Source organism: Petromyzon marinus, unplaced genomic scaffold (assembly GCF_048934315.1).
Source record: "Petromyzon marinus isolate PM22_M1 ecotype Great Lakes invasive population unplaced genomic scaffold, UKy_Petmar_22M1.pri1.0 PM_Scaffold_119, whole genome shotgun sequence".
NCBI classification, from domain to species: domain Eukaryota; kingdom Metazoa; phylum Chordata; class Hyperoartia; order Petromyzontiformes; family Petromyzontidae; genus Petromyzon; species Petromyzon marinus.
The window spans coordinates 40612-62500 of NW_027423079.1; the positions used below are offsets into that span (position 1 = coordinate 40612).

Consider the following 21889-nt stretch of genomic DNA (forward strand, 5'->3'; position numbering starts at 1 on the left):
CACACACACACACACAGCTCCTACACACACACACAGACACACACACAGTTACTACACACACTCACCTACACACACACACACAGGTACTCACCTACACACACACACTCAACTACACACACACAGCTCCTACACACACACACAGCTCCTACACACACACACAGCTCCTACACACACACACAGACACACACACAGGTACTACACACACTCACCTACACACACACACACACAGCTCCTACACACACGGCTCCTACACACACACACAGCTCCTAAACACACACACACAGCTCCTACACACACAGCTCCTACACACACACACAGGTACACACACACACACACAGGTACACACACACACACACAGCTCCTACACACACACACAGCTCCTAAACACACACACAGCTCCTACACACACACAGACACACAGCTACACTCACACACACACAGCTCCTACACACACACAAACACACACACACAGCTCCTACACACACACACACAGACACACACACAGCTACTCACTCACATACACACACACACAGCTCCTACACACACACATACACAGGTACACACACAGACACACACACACACAGCTCCTAGACACACACACACAGCTCCTACACACACACAGCTCCTACACACACACACAGACACAGCTCCTACACACACACACACACAGCTCCTAGACACACACACACAGCTCCTACACACACACAGCTCCTACACACACACACACACAGCTCCTAGACACACACACACAGCTCCTACACACACACAGCTCCTACACACACAACAACAACAACAACCGCCATTCGCCACTAAGTGGCGGTGACGTCACCACGACGCTTGTGCCAGGCTATGTGCACCCTGAGGCCACGTGAAGTGTCGAACGCCCGCTGGCAGGAGGTCACGGGGCAGACCCAGGTGCCACGGGTCGACTGACTGAGATGACTGGCTGATGCACCACCTGTGCCCCCTACTGTGTCAACCTGCTGTGCTTTAGCCACCCGGCGCTCCGCTCGCTGTTGTGAGCGTCGCTCCTCCGCCCTCCGTTGTTGTTGGAGGGCGACTGCCTCCAACTGCCCAGTAGCATCCTTCACGAGCCTCCTCCACAGAGGCCGATCTTGACACCGCTGGTACCAGTCATCGGCAAGTCCACTCAGCTCCACGTCCTCCTGTACCACATCACTCCATCTCTTCTCTAGCCCGTGCCGCGCCCGCTTAGCCCCCTCAATCCGGCCAAACAAAAGCTGTTTCGGCATGCGGTGGCTGGGCATGCGGGCTACATGACCCAGCCATCGCAGCCTTGCCTGCCGGAGGAGCTCACCGATGGGACCCTGCCCAGATCTTTCAAGGATTTGTGAGCTCCTCACACAATCCAGTCTGGTTAAACCCAGGATGGATCGTAGGCAGGCCAGCCTAAATGTTTCTAACCGGCGAAGATGTTCCATTAGGGGGGTCCACGTTTCGCAAGCGTAGAGAAGGGAGGGAATGACCGTGGCCGAGAAGACCTGAAGCTTAGTGCGGAGCGACAGACCAGGTAGCTTCCACACAGCGTTACGCAACCGATGAAAAGATATTGCCGCTCGACTGATTCGGAGTGAGACCTCTGCTGTTAAACTGGAGCCAGTCATAAGCACACTGCCCAGGTATGGGAAACTCTCCACTCTCTCCACAACTGCCCCATCACCGATTGGGAGTTGTGGGGGTGGAGTGTCCGATGGTACAAAATACCCAGGCAGGTGCTTAGTTTTGGTGGGGCTGATGGTAAGGCCCCACCTCTTAGTGGCACGCTCCAGTCTCAGCAGCAGCGTCTCCAACTCCTCCTCTGACTGAGCAGCTATTACCAAGTCATCAGCATACATAACGTGGTTGAGCAATAGGGAGCCATCCCTTGACCGCACCCGGGCATCGATTAGCCTCCCATTATATCTGTACCATATGGAGATTCCCCCGGTACAGCTATTGAAGGCTTCACGAACTACGTGGTCAAAATAGATGTTAAATAATGTGGGAGCCAGAGGACATCCCTGTCGCACCCCAAGGTGTACAGGGAATGGCTCTGACTCCCGGCCACGTAGTTTTACCCGGGCCCGCTCACCATCATGAAGGTCCTTAATGATCGTGAGCAGAGGGTCAGGTACTCCAAAAGCACGAAGAACGACCCAGAGCCCAGGCCTACTGATGGTATCATAGGCCTTGACCAGGTCAATAAAGCAGAGATGTAGGTCTTGTTGGAATTCCCTACACCTCTGCTGTAGCAGACGGACAGAAAATATGGCATCTGTGCAGGACCGCCCTTTCCTGAAACCGCATTGGGGCTCCGCAAGCCTCTCCTCAGCGTGCCTGGCAAGGCGATGCTGAATAATCCTTGCCAGGACCTTTCCCGGCACACTGAGGAGTGAGATGCCCCTGTAGTTGTTACAGTCTGTGCGGTCCCCCTTCTTAAAAAGGGGGACCACCAGGGCATCCTTCCAATCCTGCGGAACCCGTCCAGTGGTCCAGACTGTTGTTATGATGTCATATAGGGCAGTCTGTGCACAAACGCCACCCTCCCTCAGCATTTCGCTTGGGAGATCATCTCTGCCCGCTGCCTTTCCTGGTCTCAGACTCCGGATCGCCTTCAATACTTCCTCAGCAGATGGCACCTCAGCCAGCCACTCACAGGGGGTGACTTCATCCAATATTTGAGGCACTGCAGCCTCAGCAGGGTCATCCTCACTTTGTGCCACGATGTTTTCCTGGCTGAGGGATTTTCCCTCCCCCAGGACCTCACAGAAATGCTCAGCAAATCTGCGAACCTGTTCCTGGGGGTCGGAAATTGGATCACCGTTTTTTCCCCTAATGATGGTAATAGGTGTGGCGCTGCAGGTTACTTTTTTGATGGAGTTAAATAGAGATTTGTGATCACGGGCCACTGAGGCAGACTCCATCTCCTCAGCAACCCGCGACCACCACCCATCCTTGCAGCGCCTCACGGCTCTCCGAACCTCCGAGCGAAGGCTGCGGTAAGCCTCCTCATTCTCTGACGTGGGATTCTGTAGCCGATGACAGTGGGCCTGTCGCTTTTTATCAACCATCGTGAACAACTCCTCTGTCATCCAGGGTGTCTGGGGAGGTCTGGACCGCGTACCCAAAGCAGCCATTGCAGCTGCATGAGTCACAGTCCTAAACCTCGCCCATTTACCCTCGACATCAGGAGGAGTCGGGGACGATGCCAATCCCAGCCGCAAGCGATGATGAAATTCTCGCTTGCAACTTTCATCAGATAACTGAGACCAGGCCACTTTAGGTTGGAATGGGGTCCTGGGTGTACACCCACCACCGGAGTGGAAGAATGGCAGGCGCATCTTACAGATGACTAGTCGATGGTCAGAGGGCAGATCAGCTCCACGGTAGGTCCTGGTGTCAAGGACATGGGCTCGCATTCGCTGGTCCGTCACTATGTAGTCCAGCAGATGTTCTTGCTTGGACCCGGCATGCATCCATGATGTTGTGTGGATGCGCCGATGCCGGAACAGCGTGTTGGTAATTACAAGCCCATGGGCTGCACAAAAATCTAGCAGCCTCCTACCGTTGTTATTGAGCTGATCTGGCCCATGCCCTCCAATCACTCCAGACCAGGTGCCAGTATCATGACCAACTCGGGCATTGAAGTCACCCAACATGATGACTCTATCCCGAGGGGCCACTTTAGCCAGCACCTGTGACAGGAGGTCATAGAAGGCATCTGACTCATCGGCTTTGCCTGCATCCCTCCACGGATGTTCATCTTCGGTGGGGGCATAAGTAACCACGACCACCATTCCTCGCCTCCGGTTGATGGGAAGGCGAGCCCAAAGTAGCCTGGGGCTTACAGCTTCCCACACCTCACCGCCACGCTCCCACGCCCCCTTCATTCACACACACACACAGACACACACACACAGCTCCTACACACACAGCTCCTACACACACACACACAGACACACACACAGATACTACACACACACACAGCTACTCACTCACTCACTCACATACACACACACAGCTCCTACACACACATACACAGGTACACACACACAGACACACACACACAGCTCCTAGACACACACACACACACAGCTCCTACACACACACACAGCTCCTACACACACACACACACAGCTCCTACACACACACACACAGACACACACAGCTCCTACACACACACACAGACACACACACACACACAGCTCCTACACACACACACAGACACACACACACACAGCTCCTACACACACACACAGACACACACACAGCTACTCACTCACTCACATACACACACACAGCTCCTACACACACACATACACAGGTACACACACACAGACACACACACACACAGCTCCTAGACACACACACACAGCTCCTACACACAACACAGCTCCTACACACACACACACAGCTCCTACACACACACACAGCTCCTACACACACACACACACAGACACAGCTCCTACACACACACACAGCTCCTACACACACACACAGACACACACAGCTCCTAAACACACACAGCTCCTACACACACTCACTCACCTACTCACCTACACACATACAGGTACATTCACCTACACACCTACACACACAGATACTCACCTATACACACACAGCTACTCACTCACCTACACACCTACACACACACAGCTCCTACACACACACAGGTACTACACACACACAGGTACTCACACACAGACACACACACAGACACACACACAGACACACACACACACAGCTCCTACACACACACACACAGACACTCACCTACACACACACACAGACACACACACAGACATACACACAGACACACACACACACTCACCTACACACACATGCACCTACTCACCTACACACTCACCTACTCACCTACACACTCACCTACACACTCACCTACACATTCACCTACACACTCACTCACCCACTCACTCACTCACCCACTAACTCACTCACCCACCCACCCATGCACTCACTCACCTACTCAGTGAGTGGGTGAGTGGGTGAGTGAGTGGTGAGTGGGTGAGTGGTGGGTGAGTGAGTGGTGAGTGGTGAGTGAGTGGTGAGTGGTGAGTGGGTGGTGAGTGGTGAGTGGTGAGTGAGTGAGTGGTGAGTGAGTGGTGAGTGGTGAGTGGTGGGTGAGTGAGTGGTGAGTGAGTGGTGAGTGAGTGGTGAGTGGTGAGTGGGTGGTGAGTGGTGAGTGGTGAGTGAGTGGTGAGTGAGTGGTGGGTGAGTGAGTGGGTGAGTGAGTGAGTGAGTGGTGAGTGAGTGAGTGGGTGAGTGAGTGAATGAGTGAGTGGTGAGTGAGTGGTGAGTGGTGAGTGAGTGGTGAGTGAGTGGTGAGTGAGTGAGTGAGTGGCTGAGTGAGTGAGTGGTGAGTGAGTGGTGAGTGGTGAGTGAGTGGTGAGTGAGTGAATGGTGAGTGGGTGAGTGGTGAGTGGTGAGTGAGTGGTGAGTGAGTGGGTGAGTGAGTGAGTGGTGAGTGAGTGAGTGGTGAGTGGTGAGTGGTGAGTGAGTGGTGAGTGAGTGGTGAGTGAGTGAGTGAGTGGTGAGTGGTGAGTGGGTGGGTGAGTGAGTGAGTGGTGAGTGAGTGAGTGGTGAGTGGTGAGTGAGTGGTGAGTGAGTGAGTGGTGAGTGGTGAGTGGGTGAGTGGGTGAGTGAGTGAGTGGTGAGTGAGTGGTGAGTGGTGAGTGAGTGGTGAGTGAGTGAATGGTGAGTGGGTGAGTGGTGAGTGGTGAGTGGTGAGTGAGTGGTGAGTGAGTGGGTGAGTGAGTGAGTGGTGAGTGAGTGAGTGGTGAGTGGTGAGTGAGTGGTGAGTGAGTGGTGAGTGAGTGAGTGAGTGGTGAGTGGTGAGTGGGTGGGTGAGTGAGTGAGTGGTGAGTGAGTGAGTGGTGAGTGGTGAGTGAGTGGTGAGTGAGTGAGTGGTGAGTGGTGAGTGGGTGAGTGGGTGAGTGAGTGAGTGGTGAGTGAGTGAGTGGGTGAGTGAGTGAATGAGTGAGTGGTGAGTGAGTGAGTGGTGAGTGGTGAGTGAGTGGTGAGTGGTGAGTGAGTGGTGAGTGGTGAGTGAGTGGTGAGTGGTGAGTGAGTGGTGAGTGGTGAGTGAGTGGTGAGTGAGTGGGTGAGTGAGTGAGTGGGTGGGTGAGTGGTGAGTGGTGAGTGAGTGAGTGAGTGGTGAGTGAGTGGGTGAGTGGTGAGTGGTGAGTGGTGAGTGAGTGGTGAGTGGGTGAGTGAGTGGTAAGTGAGTGGGTGAGTGAGTGGGTGAGTGAGTGAGTGGTGAGTGAGTGGTGAGTGGTGAGTGAGTGAGTGGTGAGTGAGTGAATGAGTGAGTGAGTGGTGAGTGAGTGGTGAGTGGTGAGTGGTGAGTGAGTGAGTGGTGAGTGAGTGGTGAGTGAGTGGGTGAGTGGTGAGTGGTGAGTGAGTGGTGAGTGAGTGGTGAGTGAGTGAATGAGTGAGTGAGTGAGTGGTGAGTGAGTGGTGAGTGAGTGGTGAGTGGTGAGTGAGTGAGTGGTGAGTGAGTGAATGAGTGAGTGAGTGGTGAGTGAGTGGTGAGTGAGTGAGTGGTGAGTGAGTGAGTGAGTGGTGAGTGGGTGAGTGAGTGAGTGAGTGAATGAGTGAGTGAGTAAGTGGGTGAGTGGGTGAGTGGGTGGGTGAGTGGGTGAGTGGGTGAGTGGGTGGGTGAGTGGGTGAGTGGGTGAGTAAGTGAGTGGTGAGTGGGTGAGTGAGTGAGTGAGTGGGTGAGTGAGTGAATGAGTGAGTGGTGAGTGGTGAGTGAGTGGTGAGTGGTGAGTGGGTGCTCCTCACTTGGTTGGTGAGGACACCTCAAAACAGAATCGTCTCTGTTCATCGTCGCTTGGCTTCACGGAACACAGCCGGAGATCTTCAATCACCGCAGTGGGGACATCCTGGGTGGTGGGTGGGTGGGTGGTGGGTGGGTGGTGAGTGGTGGGTGGTGGGTGGGTGGGTGGTGGGTGGGTGAGTGACAAGGTGAGTGAGTGACAAGGTGAGTGAGTGGGTGAGTGGGTGGGTGAGTGGGTGGGTGAGTGAGTGACAAGGTGAGTGGGTCGGTGGCAAGGTGAGTGACAAGGTGAGTGAGTGGGTGAGTGGGTGGTGAGTGACAAGGTGAGTGACAAGGTGAGTGGGTGGGTGAGTGGGTGGGTGAGTGGGTGGGTGAGTGAGCGGGTGGGTGAGTGAGTGAGTGAGCGGGTGGGTGAGTGGGTGAGTGAGTGAGTGGGTGGGTGAGTGGGTGGGTGAGTGGGTGAGTGGGTGAGTGAGTGGATGGGTGAGTGAGTGGGTGGGTGAGTGAGTGGATGGGTGAGTGAGTGGGTGGGTGGGTGGGTGAGTGGGTGAGTGGGTGGGTGGGTGGGTGAGTGGGTGGGTGGGTGGGTGGGTGAGTGGGTGAGTGAGTGGATGGGTGAGTGAGTGGGTGGGTGGGTGAGTGAGTGGGTGAGTGGGTGGGTGGGTGGGTGAGTGAGTGACAAGGTGAGTGGGTCGGTGGCAAGGTGAGTGACAAGGTGAGTGGGTGGGTGAGAGGGTGAGTGGGTGGGTGGGTGGGTGGGTGAGTGGGTGAGTGGGTGGGTGGGTGGGTGAGTGGGTGAGTGAGTGGATGGGTGAGTGAGTGGGTGGGTGGGTGAGTGAGTGGGTGAGTGGGTGGGTGGGTGGGTGAGTGAGTGACAAGGTGAGTGGGTCGGTGGCAAGGTGAGTGACAAGGTGAGTGGGTGGGTGAGAGGGTGAGTGGGTGGGTGGGTGGGTGAGTGGGTGAGTGGGTGGGTGAGTGGGTGGGTGAGTGTGTGGGTGAGTGGGTGGGTGAGTGACAAGGTGGGTGGGTGAGTGGGTGGCAAGGTGAGTGAGGTGGTGAGTGACAAGGTGGGTGGGTGAGTGGGTGGGTGAGTGGGTGAGTGAGGTGGTGAGTTAGTGAGTGGGTGGGTGAGTGGGTGACTGGGTGGGTGAGTGGGTGAGTGAGGTGGTGAGTGAGGTGGGATTTTTTACTACTTTTATCTATCTTATTATCTATATTATCTATAAACCACCATATACAAACAACATCAACCCACAACAACCAACCCCACTCAATCACAACAACAACAAACACAACAACCACTAATCACAACAACAACAACAACCACTCAATCACAACAACCACTCAATCACAACAACACCACACAAACACAACAACCACTCAATCACAACAACAACACACACAACCACCACTCAACCACAACAACAAACACAACAACCACTTAATCACAACAACAACAACCACAACAACAACCACAACAACAAACACAACAATCACTTAATCACAACAACAACAACCACAACAACAACTACAACAACAAACACAACAACCACTCAATCACAACAACAACAACCACAACAACAACAACAAACACAACAACCACTCAATCACAACAACAACAAACACAACAATCACTCAATCACAACAACAAAAACCACAACAACAAACACAACAACCACTCAATCACAACAACAACAAACACAACAACCACTCAATCACAACAACAACAACCACAACAACAACAACCACTCAATCACAACAACATCCACAACCACTCAATCACAACAACAACAACCACAACAACAAACACAACAACATCCACAACCACTCAATCACAACAACAACAACCACAACAACAACAACAACAACCACTCAATCACAACAACATCCACAACCACTCAATCACAACAACAACAACCACAACAACAAACACAACAACATCCACAACCACTCAATCACAACAACAACAACAAACACAACAACCACTCAATCACAACAACATCCACAACCACTCAATCACAACAACAGCAACAACCACAACAACAACCACAACAACAACAACAACCACAACAACAACTCAATCACAACAACAACAAACACAACAACCACTCAATCACAACAACAACAACCACAACAACATCCACAACCACTCAATCACAACAACAACAACAACAAACACAACAACCACTCAATCACAACCACAACAACAACCACAACAACAACAACAACAACAACCACAACAACAACCACAACAACAACCACAACAACAACCACAACAACCACCACAACAACCACTCAATCACAACCACAACAACCACAACAACCACAACAACAAACACAACAACCACTCAATCACAACAACAACAACCACAACAACAAACACAACCACCACCATCACCACCACCACGAACTGTGTAACCTCACCCCACACTCTCCCTTTGGTAGTGGCGTGAGTGGTGAGTGGTGAGGGGTGAGTGGTGAGGGGTGAGTGGTGAGTGGTGAGGGTACCTGACGTGTGATGGTGTTTTTCTGCCCAAAGGAAGATGTGGGGTGAGTGGGTGAGTGAGTGGGTGAGTGAGTGGGTGAGTGGGTGAGTGGGTGGGTGAGTGGGTGAGTGAGTGGGTGAGTGAGTGGGTGAGTGAGTGGGTGAGTGAGTGAGTGGGTGAGTGAGTGAGTGGGTGAGTGGGTGAGTGAGTGGGTGAGTGAGTGGGTGGGTGAGTGGGTGAGTGGGTGAGTGAGTGGGTGAGTGAGTGAGTGGGTGAGTGGGTGAGTGGGTGAGTGAGTGAGTGAGTGGGTGGGTGGGTGGGTGAGTGAGTGGGTGAGTGGGTGAGTGGGTGAGTGAGTGGGTGAGTGAGTGGGTGAGTGAGTGAGTGAGTGGGTGAGTGAGTGAGTGAGTGGGTGGGTGAGTGAGTGGGTGAGTGAGTGGGTGAGTGAGTGAGTGAGTGGGTGAGTGAGTGAGTGGGTGAGTGAGTGAGTGGGTGAGTGAGTGAGTGAGTGGGTGAGTGAGTGAGTGAGTGGGTGAGTGAGTGAGTGAGTGGGTGAGTGAGTGAGTGAGTGGTGAGTGAGTGAGTGAGTGGGTGAGTGGGTGAGTGAGTGAGTGAGTGGTGAGTGAGTGAGTGAGTGGTGAGTGGGTGAGTGAGTGGGTGAGTGAGTGGGTGAGTGAGTGAGTGGGTGAGTGAATGGGTGAGTGAGTGAGTGGGTGAGTGAGTGGGTGAGTGAGTGAGTGAGTGAGTGGATGAGTGAATGAGTGAGTGGTGAGTGAGTGAATGGGTGAGTGGGTGAGTGAGTGAGTGGGTGAGTGAGTGAGTGGGTGAGTGGGTGAGTGAATGAGTGAGTGGGTGAGTGAGTGGTGAGTGAGTGAGTGAGTGGGTGAGTGAGTGAGTGAGTGGTGAGTGAGTGGGTGAGTGAGTGGGTGGTGAGTGAGTGAGTGGTGAGTGAGTGAGTGGTGAGTGAGTGGTGAGTGAGTGGTGAGTGAGTGAGTGAGTGGGTGGTGAGTGAGTGAGTGGTGAGTGAGTGAGTGAGTGGTGAGTGAGTGGTGAGTGAGTGAGTGAGTGGGTGGTGAGTGAGTGAGTGGTGAGTGAGTGAGTGAGTGGTGAGTGAGTGGTGAGTGAGTGGTGAGTGAGTGAGTGAGTGGGTGGTGAGTGAGTGAGTGGTGAGTGGTGAGTGAGTGGTGAGTGAGTGGTGAGTGAGTGAGTGAGTGGGTGGTGAGTGAGTGAGTGAGTGGTGAGTGAGTGAGTGAGTGGGTGAGTGAATGGTGAGCGAGTGGTGAGTGAGTGGTGAGTGAGTGAGTGGGTGAGTGAGTGGTGAGTGAGTGGTGAGTGAGTGAGTGAGTGGGTGAGTGAGTGAGTGGTGAGTGAGTGGTGAGTGAGTGAGTGGGTGGTGAGTGAGTGGTGAGTGAGTGAGTGAGTGGTGAGTGAGTGGTGAGTGAGTGAGTGAGTGGGTGGTGAGTGAGTGAGTGGTGAGTGAGTGGTGAGTGAGTGGTGAGTGAGTGAGTGGGTGGTGAGTGAGTGGTGAGTGAGTGGTGAGTGAGTGGTGAGTGAGTGAGTGGGTGGTGAGTGAGTGGTGAGTGAGTGAGTGAGTGGTGAGTGAGTGGTGAGTGAGTGGTGAGTGAGTGAGTGAGTGGGTGAGTGAGTGGTGAGTGAGTGAGTGGTGAGTGAGTGGTGAGTGAGTGGTGAGTGAGTGAGTGAGTGGGTGAGTGAGTGGTGAGTGAGTGAGTGGTGAGTGAGTGGTGAGTGAGTGAGTGGTGAGTGAGTGAGTGAGTGGTGAGTGAGTGGTGAGTGAGTGGTGAGTGAGTGAGTGGTGAGTGAGTGAGTGAGTGGTGAGTGAGTGGTGAGTGAGTGGTGAGTGAGTGGGTGGTGAGTGAGTGAGTGGTGAGTGAGTGAGTGGTGAGTGAGTGGTGAGGGAGTGGTGAGTGAGTGAGTGGGTGGTGAGTGAGTGAGTGGTGAGTGAGTGAGTGAGTGGTGAGTGAGTCGTGAGTGAGTGGTGAGTGAGTGAGTGAGTGGTGAGTGAGTGGTGAGTGAGTGGTGAGTGAGTGGGTGGTGAGTGAGTGGTGAGTGAGTGAGTGGTGAGTGAGTGGTGAGTGAGTGGTGAGTGAGTGAGTGAGTGGGTGGTGAGTGAGTGAGTGGTGAGTGAGTGAGTGGTGAGTGAGTGGTGAGTGAGTGAGTGGGTGGTGAGTGAGTGAGTGGTGAGTGAGTGAGTGAGTGGTGAGTGAGTGGTGAGTGAGTGAGTGGGTGAGTGAGTGAGTGAGTGGGTGAGTGAGTGAGTGAGTGGGTGAGTGGGTGAGTGAATGAGTGAGTGGTGAGTGAGTGAATGGGTGAGTGGGTGAGTGAGTGAGTGAGTGGGTGAGTGAGTGAGTGAGTGGGTGAGTGGGTGAGTGAATGAGTGAGTGGTGAGTGAGTGAATGGGTGAGTGGGTGAGTGAGTGAGTGAGTGGGTGAGTAGGTGAGTGAATGAGTGAGTGAGTGGGTGAGTGGGTGAGTGAATGATTGAGTGAGTGAGTGAGTGGTGAGTGAGTGGTGAGTGAGTGAGTGGTGAGTGAGTGAGTGAGTGGGTGAGTGAGTGGTGAGTGAGTGGTGAGTGAGTGAATGAGTGGTGAGTGAGTGAGTGAGTGGTGAGTGAGTGGTGAGTGAGTGGTGAGTGAGTGAGTGAGTGGGTGAGTGAGTGAGTGAATGAGTGAGTGGTGAGTGAGTGGTGAGTGAGTGAGTGGGTGGTGAGTGAGTGAGTGGTGAGTGAGTGGTGAGTGAGTGAGTGGGTGAGTGAGTGGTGAGTGAGTGAGTGGGTGAGTGAGTGAGTGGTGAGTGAGTGGTGAGTGAGTGGTGAGTTTTTCGAACCAGGCACATCATGAAAAAGAGAAAACAGACACACACACTGAGTAGGAGACCAAAAACCGTGTCTCCCTCTGTCTCCCTGTGTCTCTCCCTGTCTCCCTGTGTCTCTCCCCCGTGTCCCCCGTGTCTCTCTGTCTCCCTCTGTCTCCCTGTGTCTCTGTGTCTCTCCCTGTGTCTTTCTCTGTCTCCCCCCCGTGTCTCCCCGTGTCTCTCTGTCTCCCGTGTCTCCCCGTGTCTCTCCCTGTGTCTCCCCCCCGTGTCTCCCTCTGTCCCCCTGTGTCTCTCCCTGTGTCTCCACGTGTCTCCCCCCGTGTCCCCCGTGTCTCCCTCTGTCTCCCTGTGTCTCTCCCCCGTGTCTCTGTGTCTCTCCCCGTGTCTCTTTCTGTCTCCCTGTGTCTCTCTGTCTCCCTGTGTCTCTCTGTGTCTCTCCCCGTGTCTCCCTGTGTCCCCCGTGTCTCTCTCTGTCTCCACCTGTGTCTCCACCTGTGTCTCACCGTGTCTCTCTCTGTCTCCCCCTGTGTCTCCCTGTGTCTCTCTGTGTCTCCCGTGTCTCTCTGTGTCTCTCCCTGTGTCTCCCCGTGTCTCCCCGTGTCTCTCTGTCTCCCTCTGTCTCCCCGTGTCTCTCTGTCTCCCCGTGTCTCCCCGTGTCTCTCTGTGTCTCTCCCTGTGTCTCCCCGTGTCTCCCCGTGTCTCTCTCTGTCTCCCCCTGTGTCTCCCTGTGTCTCTCTGCGTCTCCCCGTGTCTCTCTGTGTCTCTCCCTGTGTCTCCCCGTGTCTCTCTGTGTCTCTCCCTGTGTCTCCCCCTGTGTCTCCCTGTGTCTCCCTGTGTCCCCCGTCTCTCTGTGTCTCCCTGTGTCTCCACCTGTGTCTCCCCGTGTCTCTCTGTCTCTCCCTGTGTCTCCACCTGTGTCTCCCGGTGTCTCGCTCTGTGTCTCTCTGTGTCTCCCCGTGTCTCTCCCCCTGTCTCTCTGTGTCTTCCCGTGTCTTCCCGTGTCTCCCCGTGTCTCTGTGTCTCCCCGTGTCTCCCCGTGTCTCTCCCTGTGTCTCTCCCCGTGTCTCTCTGTCTCTCCCCGTGTCTCTCTGTGTCTCTCCCTGTCTCTCCCTGTGTCTCTCCCCGTGTCTCTCTCTGTCTCCCCGTGTCTCCCTCTGTCTCCCCGTGTCTCTCCCTGTGTCTCTCCCCGTGTCTCTCTGTCTCTCCCCGTGTCTCTCTGTGTCTCTCCCTGTCTCTCCCTGTGTCTCTCCCCGTGTCTCCCTCTGTCTCCCTGTGTCTCTCCCTGTGTCTCTCTCTGTGTCTCTCTGTGTCTCTCCCTGTGTCTCCCCGTGTCTCTGTGTCTCCCCCTGTGTCTCCCCCTGTGTCTCCCCGAGTCTCTCTGTGTCTCTCCCTGTGTCTCCCCGTGTCTCTCTGTGTCTCTCCCTGTGTCTCCCCCTGTGTCTCCCCGTGTCTCCCCGTGTCTCTCCCTGTGTCTCCCTGTGTCTCCCCGTGTCTCTCTGTGTCTCTCTCTGTCTCCACCTGTGTCTCCCGTGTCTCTCTGTGTCTCTCCCTGTGTCTCCCCGTGTCTCTCTGTCTCTCCCTGTGTCTCGCCCTGTGTCTCCCCGTGTCTCCCCGTGTCTCTCCCTGTGTCTCCCCGTGTCTCTCCCTGTGTCTCTCCCTGTGTCTCCCCGAGTCTCTCTGTGTCTCTCCCCTGTGTCTCCCCGTGTCTCTCTGTGTCTCTCTCTGTCTCCACCTCTGTCTCCCCGTGTCTCTCTGTGTCTCTCCCTGTCTCCCCGTGTCTCTCTGTGTCTCTCCCTCTGTCTCCCTGTGTCTCTCCCTGTCTCCCTGCGTCTCTCCCCCGTGTCTCCCCGTGTCTCTCCCTGTGTCTCCCCCTGTGTCTCTCCCTGTGTCTCCACGTGTCTCCCTGTGTCTCTCTGTGTCTCCCCGTGTCTCCCCTTGTCTCTCCCTGTCCCCCGTGTCTCCCTGTGTCTCCCCCTGTCTCCCTGTGTCTCTCCCCGTGTCTTCCTGTGTCTCCCCCTGTCTCCCTGTGTCTCCACCCGTGTCTCCCCGTGTCTCTCCCTGTGTCTCTCTGTGTCTCCCTCGGGCTCCCCGTGTCTCCCCGTGTCTCTTTCTGTCTCCCCGTGTCTCTCTCGGTCTCCCCGTGTCTCTCTCTGTCTCCCCCCCGTGTCTCCCCGTGTCTCCCCGTGTCTCCCTGTGTCTCTCCCCGTGTCTCCCCCTGTGTCTCTCTCTGTCTCTCTCTGTCTCCCCGTGTCTCCCCGTGTCTCCCTGTGTCTCCCTGTGTGTCTCCCTGTGTCTCCCTGTTTCTCTCCCCGTGTCTCTCCCTGTGTCTCCCCGTGTCTCCCCCTGTGTCTCCCCCTGTGTCTCCACCTGTGTCTCCCCGTGTCTCCCTCTGTCTCCCGTGTCTCTCCCTGTCTCTCTCTCTCTGTCTCCCCGTGTCTCCCCGTGTCTCCCTGGGTCTCCCTGTGTCTCTCTCTGTGTCTCCCTCTGTCTCCCGTGTCCCCCCCGTGTCTCCCCGTGTCTCCCCCGTGTCCCCACCTGCTCCACGACTTGAAGGCATTGCTTGCCCTCTTAAGAAGGTATCCCTGTGTCTCCCCGTGTCTCTCCCCGTGTCTCCCCGTGTCTCCCTCTGTCTCCCGTGTCTCTGTGTCTCTCTGTGTCTCTCTCTGTCTCCCGTGTCTCCCCGTGTCTCTCCCTGTGTCTCTCCCCGTGTCTCCCCGTGTCTCTCCCTGTGTCTCTCCAAGTGTCTCCCTGTGTCTCCGTGTCTCTCTCTGTGTCTCCCTCTGTCTCCCTGTGTCTCTCTCTGTCTCCCCCCCGTGTCTCCCCGTGTCTCCCCGTGTCTCCCCGTGTCTCCCTGTGTCTCCCTGTGTCTCTGTGTCTCTCTGTGTCTCTCTCTGTCTCCCGTGTCTCCCCGTGTCTCTCCCCGTGTCTCCCTGTGTCTCTCTCTGTCTCCCCCCGTGTCTCCTCGTGTCTCCCTGTCTCTCCCTGTGTCTCCCCCCGTGTCTCTCTCTGTCTCCCCGTGTCTCCCCGTGTCTCTCTCTGTCTCCTCGTGTCTCTCCCTGTGTCTCCCTCTGTCTCCCCGTGTCTCCCCGTGTCTCCCCGTGTCTCCCCGTGTCTCCCCCCCGTGTCTCCCTGTGTCTCCCTGTGTCTCTCCCCGTGTCCCCCCGTGTCTCCCCGTGTCTCTCTCTGTCTCCCTGTGTCTCTCCCCGTGTCTCTCCCCGTGTCTCCCCGTGTCTCCACCTGCTCCACGACTTGAAGGCGTTGCTTGCCCTCTTAAAGAGATATCCCTGTGTCTCTCTGTGTCTCCCCGTGTCTCCCTGTGTCTCTCTGTCTCCCTGTGTCTCTCTCTGTCTCCCCGTGTCTCCCCGTGTCTCCCCGTGTCTCCCTCTCTCTCCCCGTGTCCCCACCTGCTCCACGACTTGAAGGCGTTGCTTGCCCTCTTAAAGAGATATCCCTGTGTCTCTCTGTGTCTCCCCGTGTCTCCCCGTGTCTCCCTGTGTGTCTCTCTCTCTGTCTCCCTCTGTGTCTCTGTGTCTCCCCGTGTCTCCCCGTGTCTCCCTGTGTCTCTCCGTGTCTCTCCCCGTGTCTCCCCCCTGTGTCTCTCTGTGTCTCCCTGTCTCTCTCTGTCTCCCTGTGTCTCCCCGTGTCTCTCTGTGTCTCCCCGTGTCTCCCCGTGTCTCCCCGTGTCTCCCTGTGTGTCTCTCTCTCTGTCTCCCTCTGTGTCTCTGTGTCTCCCCGTGTCTCCCCGTGTCTCTCCGTGTCTCCCCGTGTCTCCCTGTGTCTCTCCCCGTGTCTCCACCTGCTCCAAGACTTGAAGGCGTTGCTTGCCCTCTTAAAGAGATGTGTCTCTCTCTGTCTCCCCGTGTCTCTCTCTCTGTCTCTCTGTGTCTCCTCGTGTCTCTCCCTGTGTCTCCCTCTGTCTCCCCGTGTCTCCCCGTGTCTCCCCCGTGTCTCCACCTGCTCCAAGACTTGAAGGCGTTGCTTGCCCTCTTAAAGAGGTATCCCTGTGTCTCTCCCCGTGTCTCCCCGTGTCTCCCCGTGTCTCCCTCTGTGTCCCCGTGTCTCCCCGTGTCTCTCTCTGTCTCCCCGTGTCTCCCTGTGTCTCTCTCTGTCTCCCCGTGTCTCCCCGTGTCTCCCCGTATCTCCCCCGTGTCCCCACCTGCTCCAAGACTTGAAGGCGTTGCTTGCCCTCTTAAAGAGATAACCCTGTGTCTCTCTCTGTCTCCCCGTGTCTCCCTGTGTCTCTCTCTGTCTCCCCGTGTCTCCCTGTGTCTCTCTCTGTCTCCCCGTGTCTCCCCGTGTCTCCCCGTGTCTCCCCCGTGTCTCCACCTGCTCCAAGACTTGAAGGCGTTGCTTGCCCTCTTAAAGAGATAACCCTGTGTCTCTCTCTGTCTCCCCGTGTCTCCCTGTGTCTCTCTCTGTCTCCCCGTGTCTCCCTGTGTCTCTCTCTGTCTCCCCGTGTCTCCCCGTGTCTCCCCGTGTCTCCCCCGTGTCCCCACCTGCTCCAAGACTTGAAGGCGTTGCTTGCCCTCTTAAAGAGATATCCCTGTGTCTCTCTGTGTCTCCCCGTGTCTCCCCGTGTCTACCCGTGTCTCCCCGTGTCTCTCTCTGTCTCCCCGTCTCTCCCCGTGTCTACCCGTGTCTCCCTCTCTCTCCCCGTGTCCCCACCTGCTCCAAGACTTGAAGGCGTTGCTTGCCCTCTTAAAGAGGTATCCCTCCATGACGAGTCCACTGGGAGCCTCAACGTCGAAGCTCAACTCACACTCGTCCACCACGCCATCCTGCGGGCACAGGCAAAGGTCCCCCAGGTAGCCTCTAGCAGGGTGTAGGGGCAAGTGCTGTCAGTAGTAGCAGCACCTACACACAGACAAAGCTCCCCCAGGTAGCCTCTAGCATGGTGTAGGGGCAAGTGCTGTCAGTAGTAGCAGCACCTACACACAGACAAAGCTCCCCCAGGTAGCCTCTAGCAGGCTGCAGGGGCAAGTGCTGTTAGTAGCAGCAGCATCCACACACAGGCAAAGGTCCCCCAGGTAGCCTCTAGCAGGGTGTAGGGGCAAGTGCTGTTAGTAGTAGCAGCACCTACACACAAAGATTCCCCAGGTAGCCTCTAGCAGGCTGAAGGGACAAGTGCTGTGAGTAGCTGCACCTATGAAGGCTACCGACACTGTGGTTACACAGAGTGGGTGGGTGGCCAGCACCATCACTACCATCACCATCAACACCACCACCACCATCACCACCACCATCACCACCACCACCATCACCACCACCACCATCACCACCACCACCACCACCATCACCACCACCACCATCACCACCACCACCATCACCACCACCACCACCATCACCACCACCACCATCACCACCATCACCACCACCATCACCACCACCATCACCACCACCATCATCACCACCACCACCATCACCACCACCATCACCACCACCACCATCACCACCACCATCACCACCACCACCACCATCACCACAACCACCATCACCACAACCACCATCACCACCATCACCACCACCACCATCACCACCATCACCACCACCACCACCACCATCATCACCACCATCACCACCACCATCACCACCACCACCATCATCACTACCACCACCACCACCATCACCACCACCATCACCACCACCATCACCACCATCACCACCACCACCACCGCTATGCCAGGTGACTAATTTATGTGTCTCTGTGTCTCTGTGTGTCTCTGTGTGTCTCTGTGTCTCTGTGTGTGTCTCCGTGTCTCTGTGTCTCTGTGTGTGTCTCTGTGTCTCTGTCTGTGTCTCCGTGTGTGTCTCTGTGTCTCTCTGTGTGTCTCTGTGTCTCTGTGTGTCTCCGTGTGTCTCTGTGTCTCTCTGTGTGTCTCTGTGTGTCGCTGTGTCTCTCTGTGTGTCTCTGTGTCTCTCTGTGTGTCTCTGTGTGTCTCTGTGTGTGTCTCTGTGTGTTTCTCTGTGTCTCTGTGTGTGTCTGTGTCTCTGTGTGTGTCTGTCTCTCTGTGTGTCTCTGTGTCTCTGTGTCTCTGTGTGTGTCTCTGTGTGTCTCTGTGTCTCTGTGTGTGTATCTGTGTGTCTCTGTGTGTGTCTCTGTGTGGCTCTGTGTCTCTGTGTCTCTATGTGCGTGCTGTATCTCTGTGTGTCTCTGTGTGTCTATGTGTGTCTCTGTGTGTCTCTGCGTGTCTCTGTGTGTGTCTCTGTGTGTCTCTGTGTGTCTCTGTGTGTGTCTGTGTGTGTCTCTGTGTGTGTCTCTGTGTGTGTCTCTGTGTGTCTCTGTGTGTCTGTGTCTCTGTGTGTGTCTCTGTGTGTGTCTCTGTGTGTCTCTGTGTGTCTGTGTCTCTGTGTGTATCTCTGTGTGTCTCTGTGTGTCTCTGTGTGTGTGTCTCTGTGTGTCTCTGTGTGTCTCTGTGTCTCTGTGTCTCTGTGTGTCTGTGTGTCTCTGTGTGTCTCTGTGTGTACCAGCTGCTGCTGCTGTGCGTGTGTGTACTGTATCTCTGTGTGTGTCTCTGTGTGTCTCTGTGTGTCTCTGTGTGTGTCTGTGTGTGTGTCTCTGTGTGTCTCTGTGTGTCTCTGTGTGTGTCTGTGTGTGTGTCTCTGTGTGTCTCTGTGTCTCTGTGTGTCTCTGTGTCTCTGTGTGTCTCTGTGTATCTCTGTGTGTCTCTGTGTGTCTCTGTGTCTCTGTGTGTGTCTCTGTGTGTCTCTGTGTGTCTCTGTGTGTCTGTGTGTGTCTCTGTGTGTGTCTCTGTGTGTCTCTGTGTGTGTCTCTGTGTGTACCAGCTGCTGCTGCTGTGCGTGTGCGTGCTGTATCTCTGTGTGTCTCTGTGTGTCTCTGTGTGTGTCTGTGTGTGTCTGTGTGTGTCTGTGTGTTTCTGTGTGTGTGTCTCTGTGTGTCTCTGTGTGTCTCTGTGTGTCTCTGTGTGTGTCTCTGTGTGTCTGTGTGTCTCTGTGTCTCTGTGTGTCTCTGTGTGTCTCTGTGTGTCTCTGTGTGTCTCTGTGTGTCTCTGTGTGTCTCTGTGTCTCTGTGTGTGTCTCTGTGTGTCTCTGTGTGTACCAGCTGCTGCTGCTGTGCGTGTGCGTGCTGTATCTCCATCTCGCGCTTGCGTGTCCGAGCCTCCGTCTTCAAACGCTCCAACTGACACACACAGACACATACACACATACACACACACACATACACACACACACAGACACACACACACAGACACACACACACACAGACACACACACACACACAGACACATACACACATACACACACATACACACACACATACACACACACACAGACACACACACAGACACACACTGACACATACAGACACATACACACACACACAGACACATAGATACATACACACACAGACACAGATACATACACACAGAGACACACACACACAGACACACACAGACATACACACAGACACACACACACACAGACACACACAGACACACACACACAGACACACACAGAGGAGTGTTAGAGGAGTGTTAGAGGAGTGTTAGGAGTGTTAGAGGAGTGTTAGAGGAGTGTTTTAGTCACGTTTAGAGCGAGTGTTAGGAGTGTTAGAGGAGTGTTAGTAGTGTTAGAGGAGTGTTAGGAGTGTTAGAGGAGTGTTAGGAGTGTTAGAGGAGTGTTAGGAGTGTTTTAGTCACGTTTAGGGCGAGTGTTAGGAGTGTTAGAGGAGTGTTAGGAGTGTTAGAGGAGTGTTAGGAGTGTTAGGAGTGTTAGAGGAGTGTTAGGAGTGTTTGTGGTCACGTTTAGAGGAGTGTTAGAGGAGTGGTAGGAGTGTTAGAGGAGTGTTAGGAGTGTTAGAGGAGTGTTAGGAGTGTCTTTAGTCACGTTTAGAGCGAGTGTTAGGAGTGTTAGAGGAGTGTTAGAGGAGTGTTAGAGGAGTATTAGGAGTGTTAGAGAAGTGTTAGAGGAGTGTTAGAGGAGTGTTAGGAGTGTTTTTAGTCACGTTTAGAGTGAGTGTTAGGAGTGTTAGAGGAGTGTTAGAGGAGTGTTAGAGGAGTGTTAGGAGTGTTAGGAGTGTTAGAGAAGTGTTAGGAGTGTTTTAGTCACGTTTAGAGCGAGTGTTAGAGGAGTATTAGGAGTGTTAGGAGTGTTAGAGGAGTGTTAGAGGAGTGTTAGAAGTGTTAGGGGTGTTAGGAGTGTTAGAGGAGTGTTAGGAGTGTTAGAGGAGTGTTAGAGGAGTGTTAGAGGAGTGTTAGAGGAGTGTTTTTAGTCACGTTTAGAGTGAGTGTTAGAGGAGTGTTAGAGGAGTGTTAGAGGAGTGTTAGAGGAGTGTTAGGAGTGTTAGAAGAGTGTTAGAGGAGTGTTAGAGGAGTGTTAGGAGTGTTAGAGAAGTGTTAGGAGTGTTTTAGTCACGTTTAGAGCGAGTGTTAGAGGAGTGTTAGAGGAGTGTTAGAGGAGTGTTAGGAGTGTTTTTAGTCACGTTTAGAGTGAGTGTTAGGAGTGTTAGAGGAGTGTTAGAGGAGTATTAGGAGTGTTTGGAGTGTTAGGAGTGTTAGAGGAGTGTTAGGAGTGTTAGAGGAGAGTTAGAGGAGTGTTAGAGGAGTGTTAGAGGAGTGTTAGGAGTGTTAGGAGTGTTAGAGGAGTGTTAGAGGAGTGTTAGGAGTGTTAGAGGAGTGTTAGAGGAGTGTTAGGATTGTTTTTAGTCACGTTTAGGGCGAGTGTTAGAGGAGTGTTAGAGGAGTGTTAGGAGTGTTAGAGGAGTGTTAGAGGAGTGTTAGAGGAGTGTTAGAGGAGTGTTAGGAGTGTTAGAGGAGTGTTAGGAGTGTTAGAGGAGTGTTAGGAGTGTTAGAGGAGTGTTAGAGGAGTGTTAGAGGAGTGTTAGAGGAGTGTAAGAGGAGTGTTAGAGGAGTGGTAGGAGTGTTAGAGGAGTGTTAGAGGAGTGTTAGAGGAGTGTTAGGAGTGTTAAAGGAGTGTTAGAGGAGTGTTTTTAGTCACGTTTAGGGCGAGTGTCTTCATCGTTGGCTCGAGGTCACTGAAGAGGTCGGAGCCCTGGTGACAGAACGTTGACTGGGCGTGCATGTACGACAACACCTACACACAGTCACACACACAGTCACACACAGTCATACAGTCACACAGTCACACACAGTCACACAGTCACACAGTCACACACACAGTCACACACAGTGTATACACATACACACACAGACAGAACGTTGACTGGGCGTGCATGTACGACAACACCTACACACAGTCACACACACACAGTCATACACACAGTCATACACACACAGTCACACAGTCATACACAGTCACACAGTGTATACACCTACACACACAGACAGAACGTTGACTGGGCGTGCATGTACGACAACACCTACACACACACACAGTCACACACAGTCATACAGTCACACACAGTCACACAGTCACACAGTCACACACACAATCACACACAGTGTATACACACATTCAGACAGAACGTTGACTGGGCGTGCATGTACGACAACACCTACACACAGTCACACACACAGTCATACATACACACATACACACAGTCACACAGTCATACATACACAGTCATACACACAGTCATACATACAGTCATACAGTCATACAGTCACATACACACACAGTCATACACACAGTCATACACACACAGTCACACAGTCATACACAGTCACACAGTGTATACACCTACACACACAGACAGAACGTTGACTGGGCGTGCATGTACGACAACACCTACACACACACACACACAGTCATACACACAGTCATACACACACAGTCACACAGTCATACACAGTCAC

General features: G+C 54.1%; 1 protein-coding gene across 1 annotated transcript in view; it reads right to left on the reverse strand.

Moving 5' to 3' along the window:
* LOC142922611 (arf-GAP with coiled-coil, ANK repeat and PH domain-containing protein 2-like) overlaps positions 1 to 21889 on the reverse strand; it is a gene marked incomplete at its 3' end in the record, with an annotated part of 63801 nt that overhangs the window by 30116 nt on the left and 11796 nt on the right. Inside the window, exons 5-9 of the mRNA XM_076063430.1 lie at positions 21072 to 21167; positions 19180 to 19254; positions 18582 to 18884; positions 16763 to 16894; positions 6805 to 6905 (exon numbers count right to left, since the gene is read on the reverse strand). Coding sequence (XP_075919545.1) covers positions 6805 to 6905; positions 16763 to 16894; positions 18582 to 18884; positions 19180 to 19254; positions 21072 to 21167 — 707 coding nt within the window. The remainder of the gene's footprint in view (positions 1 to 6804; positions 6906 to 16762; positions 16895 to 18581; positions 18885 to 19179; positions 19255 to 21071; positions 21168 to 21889) is intronic.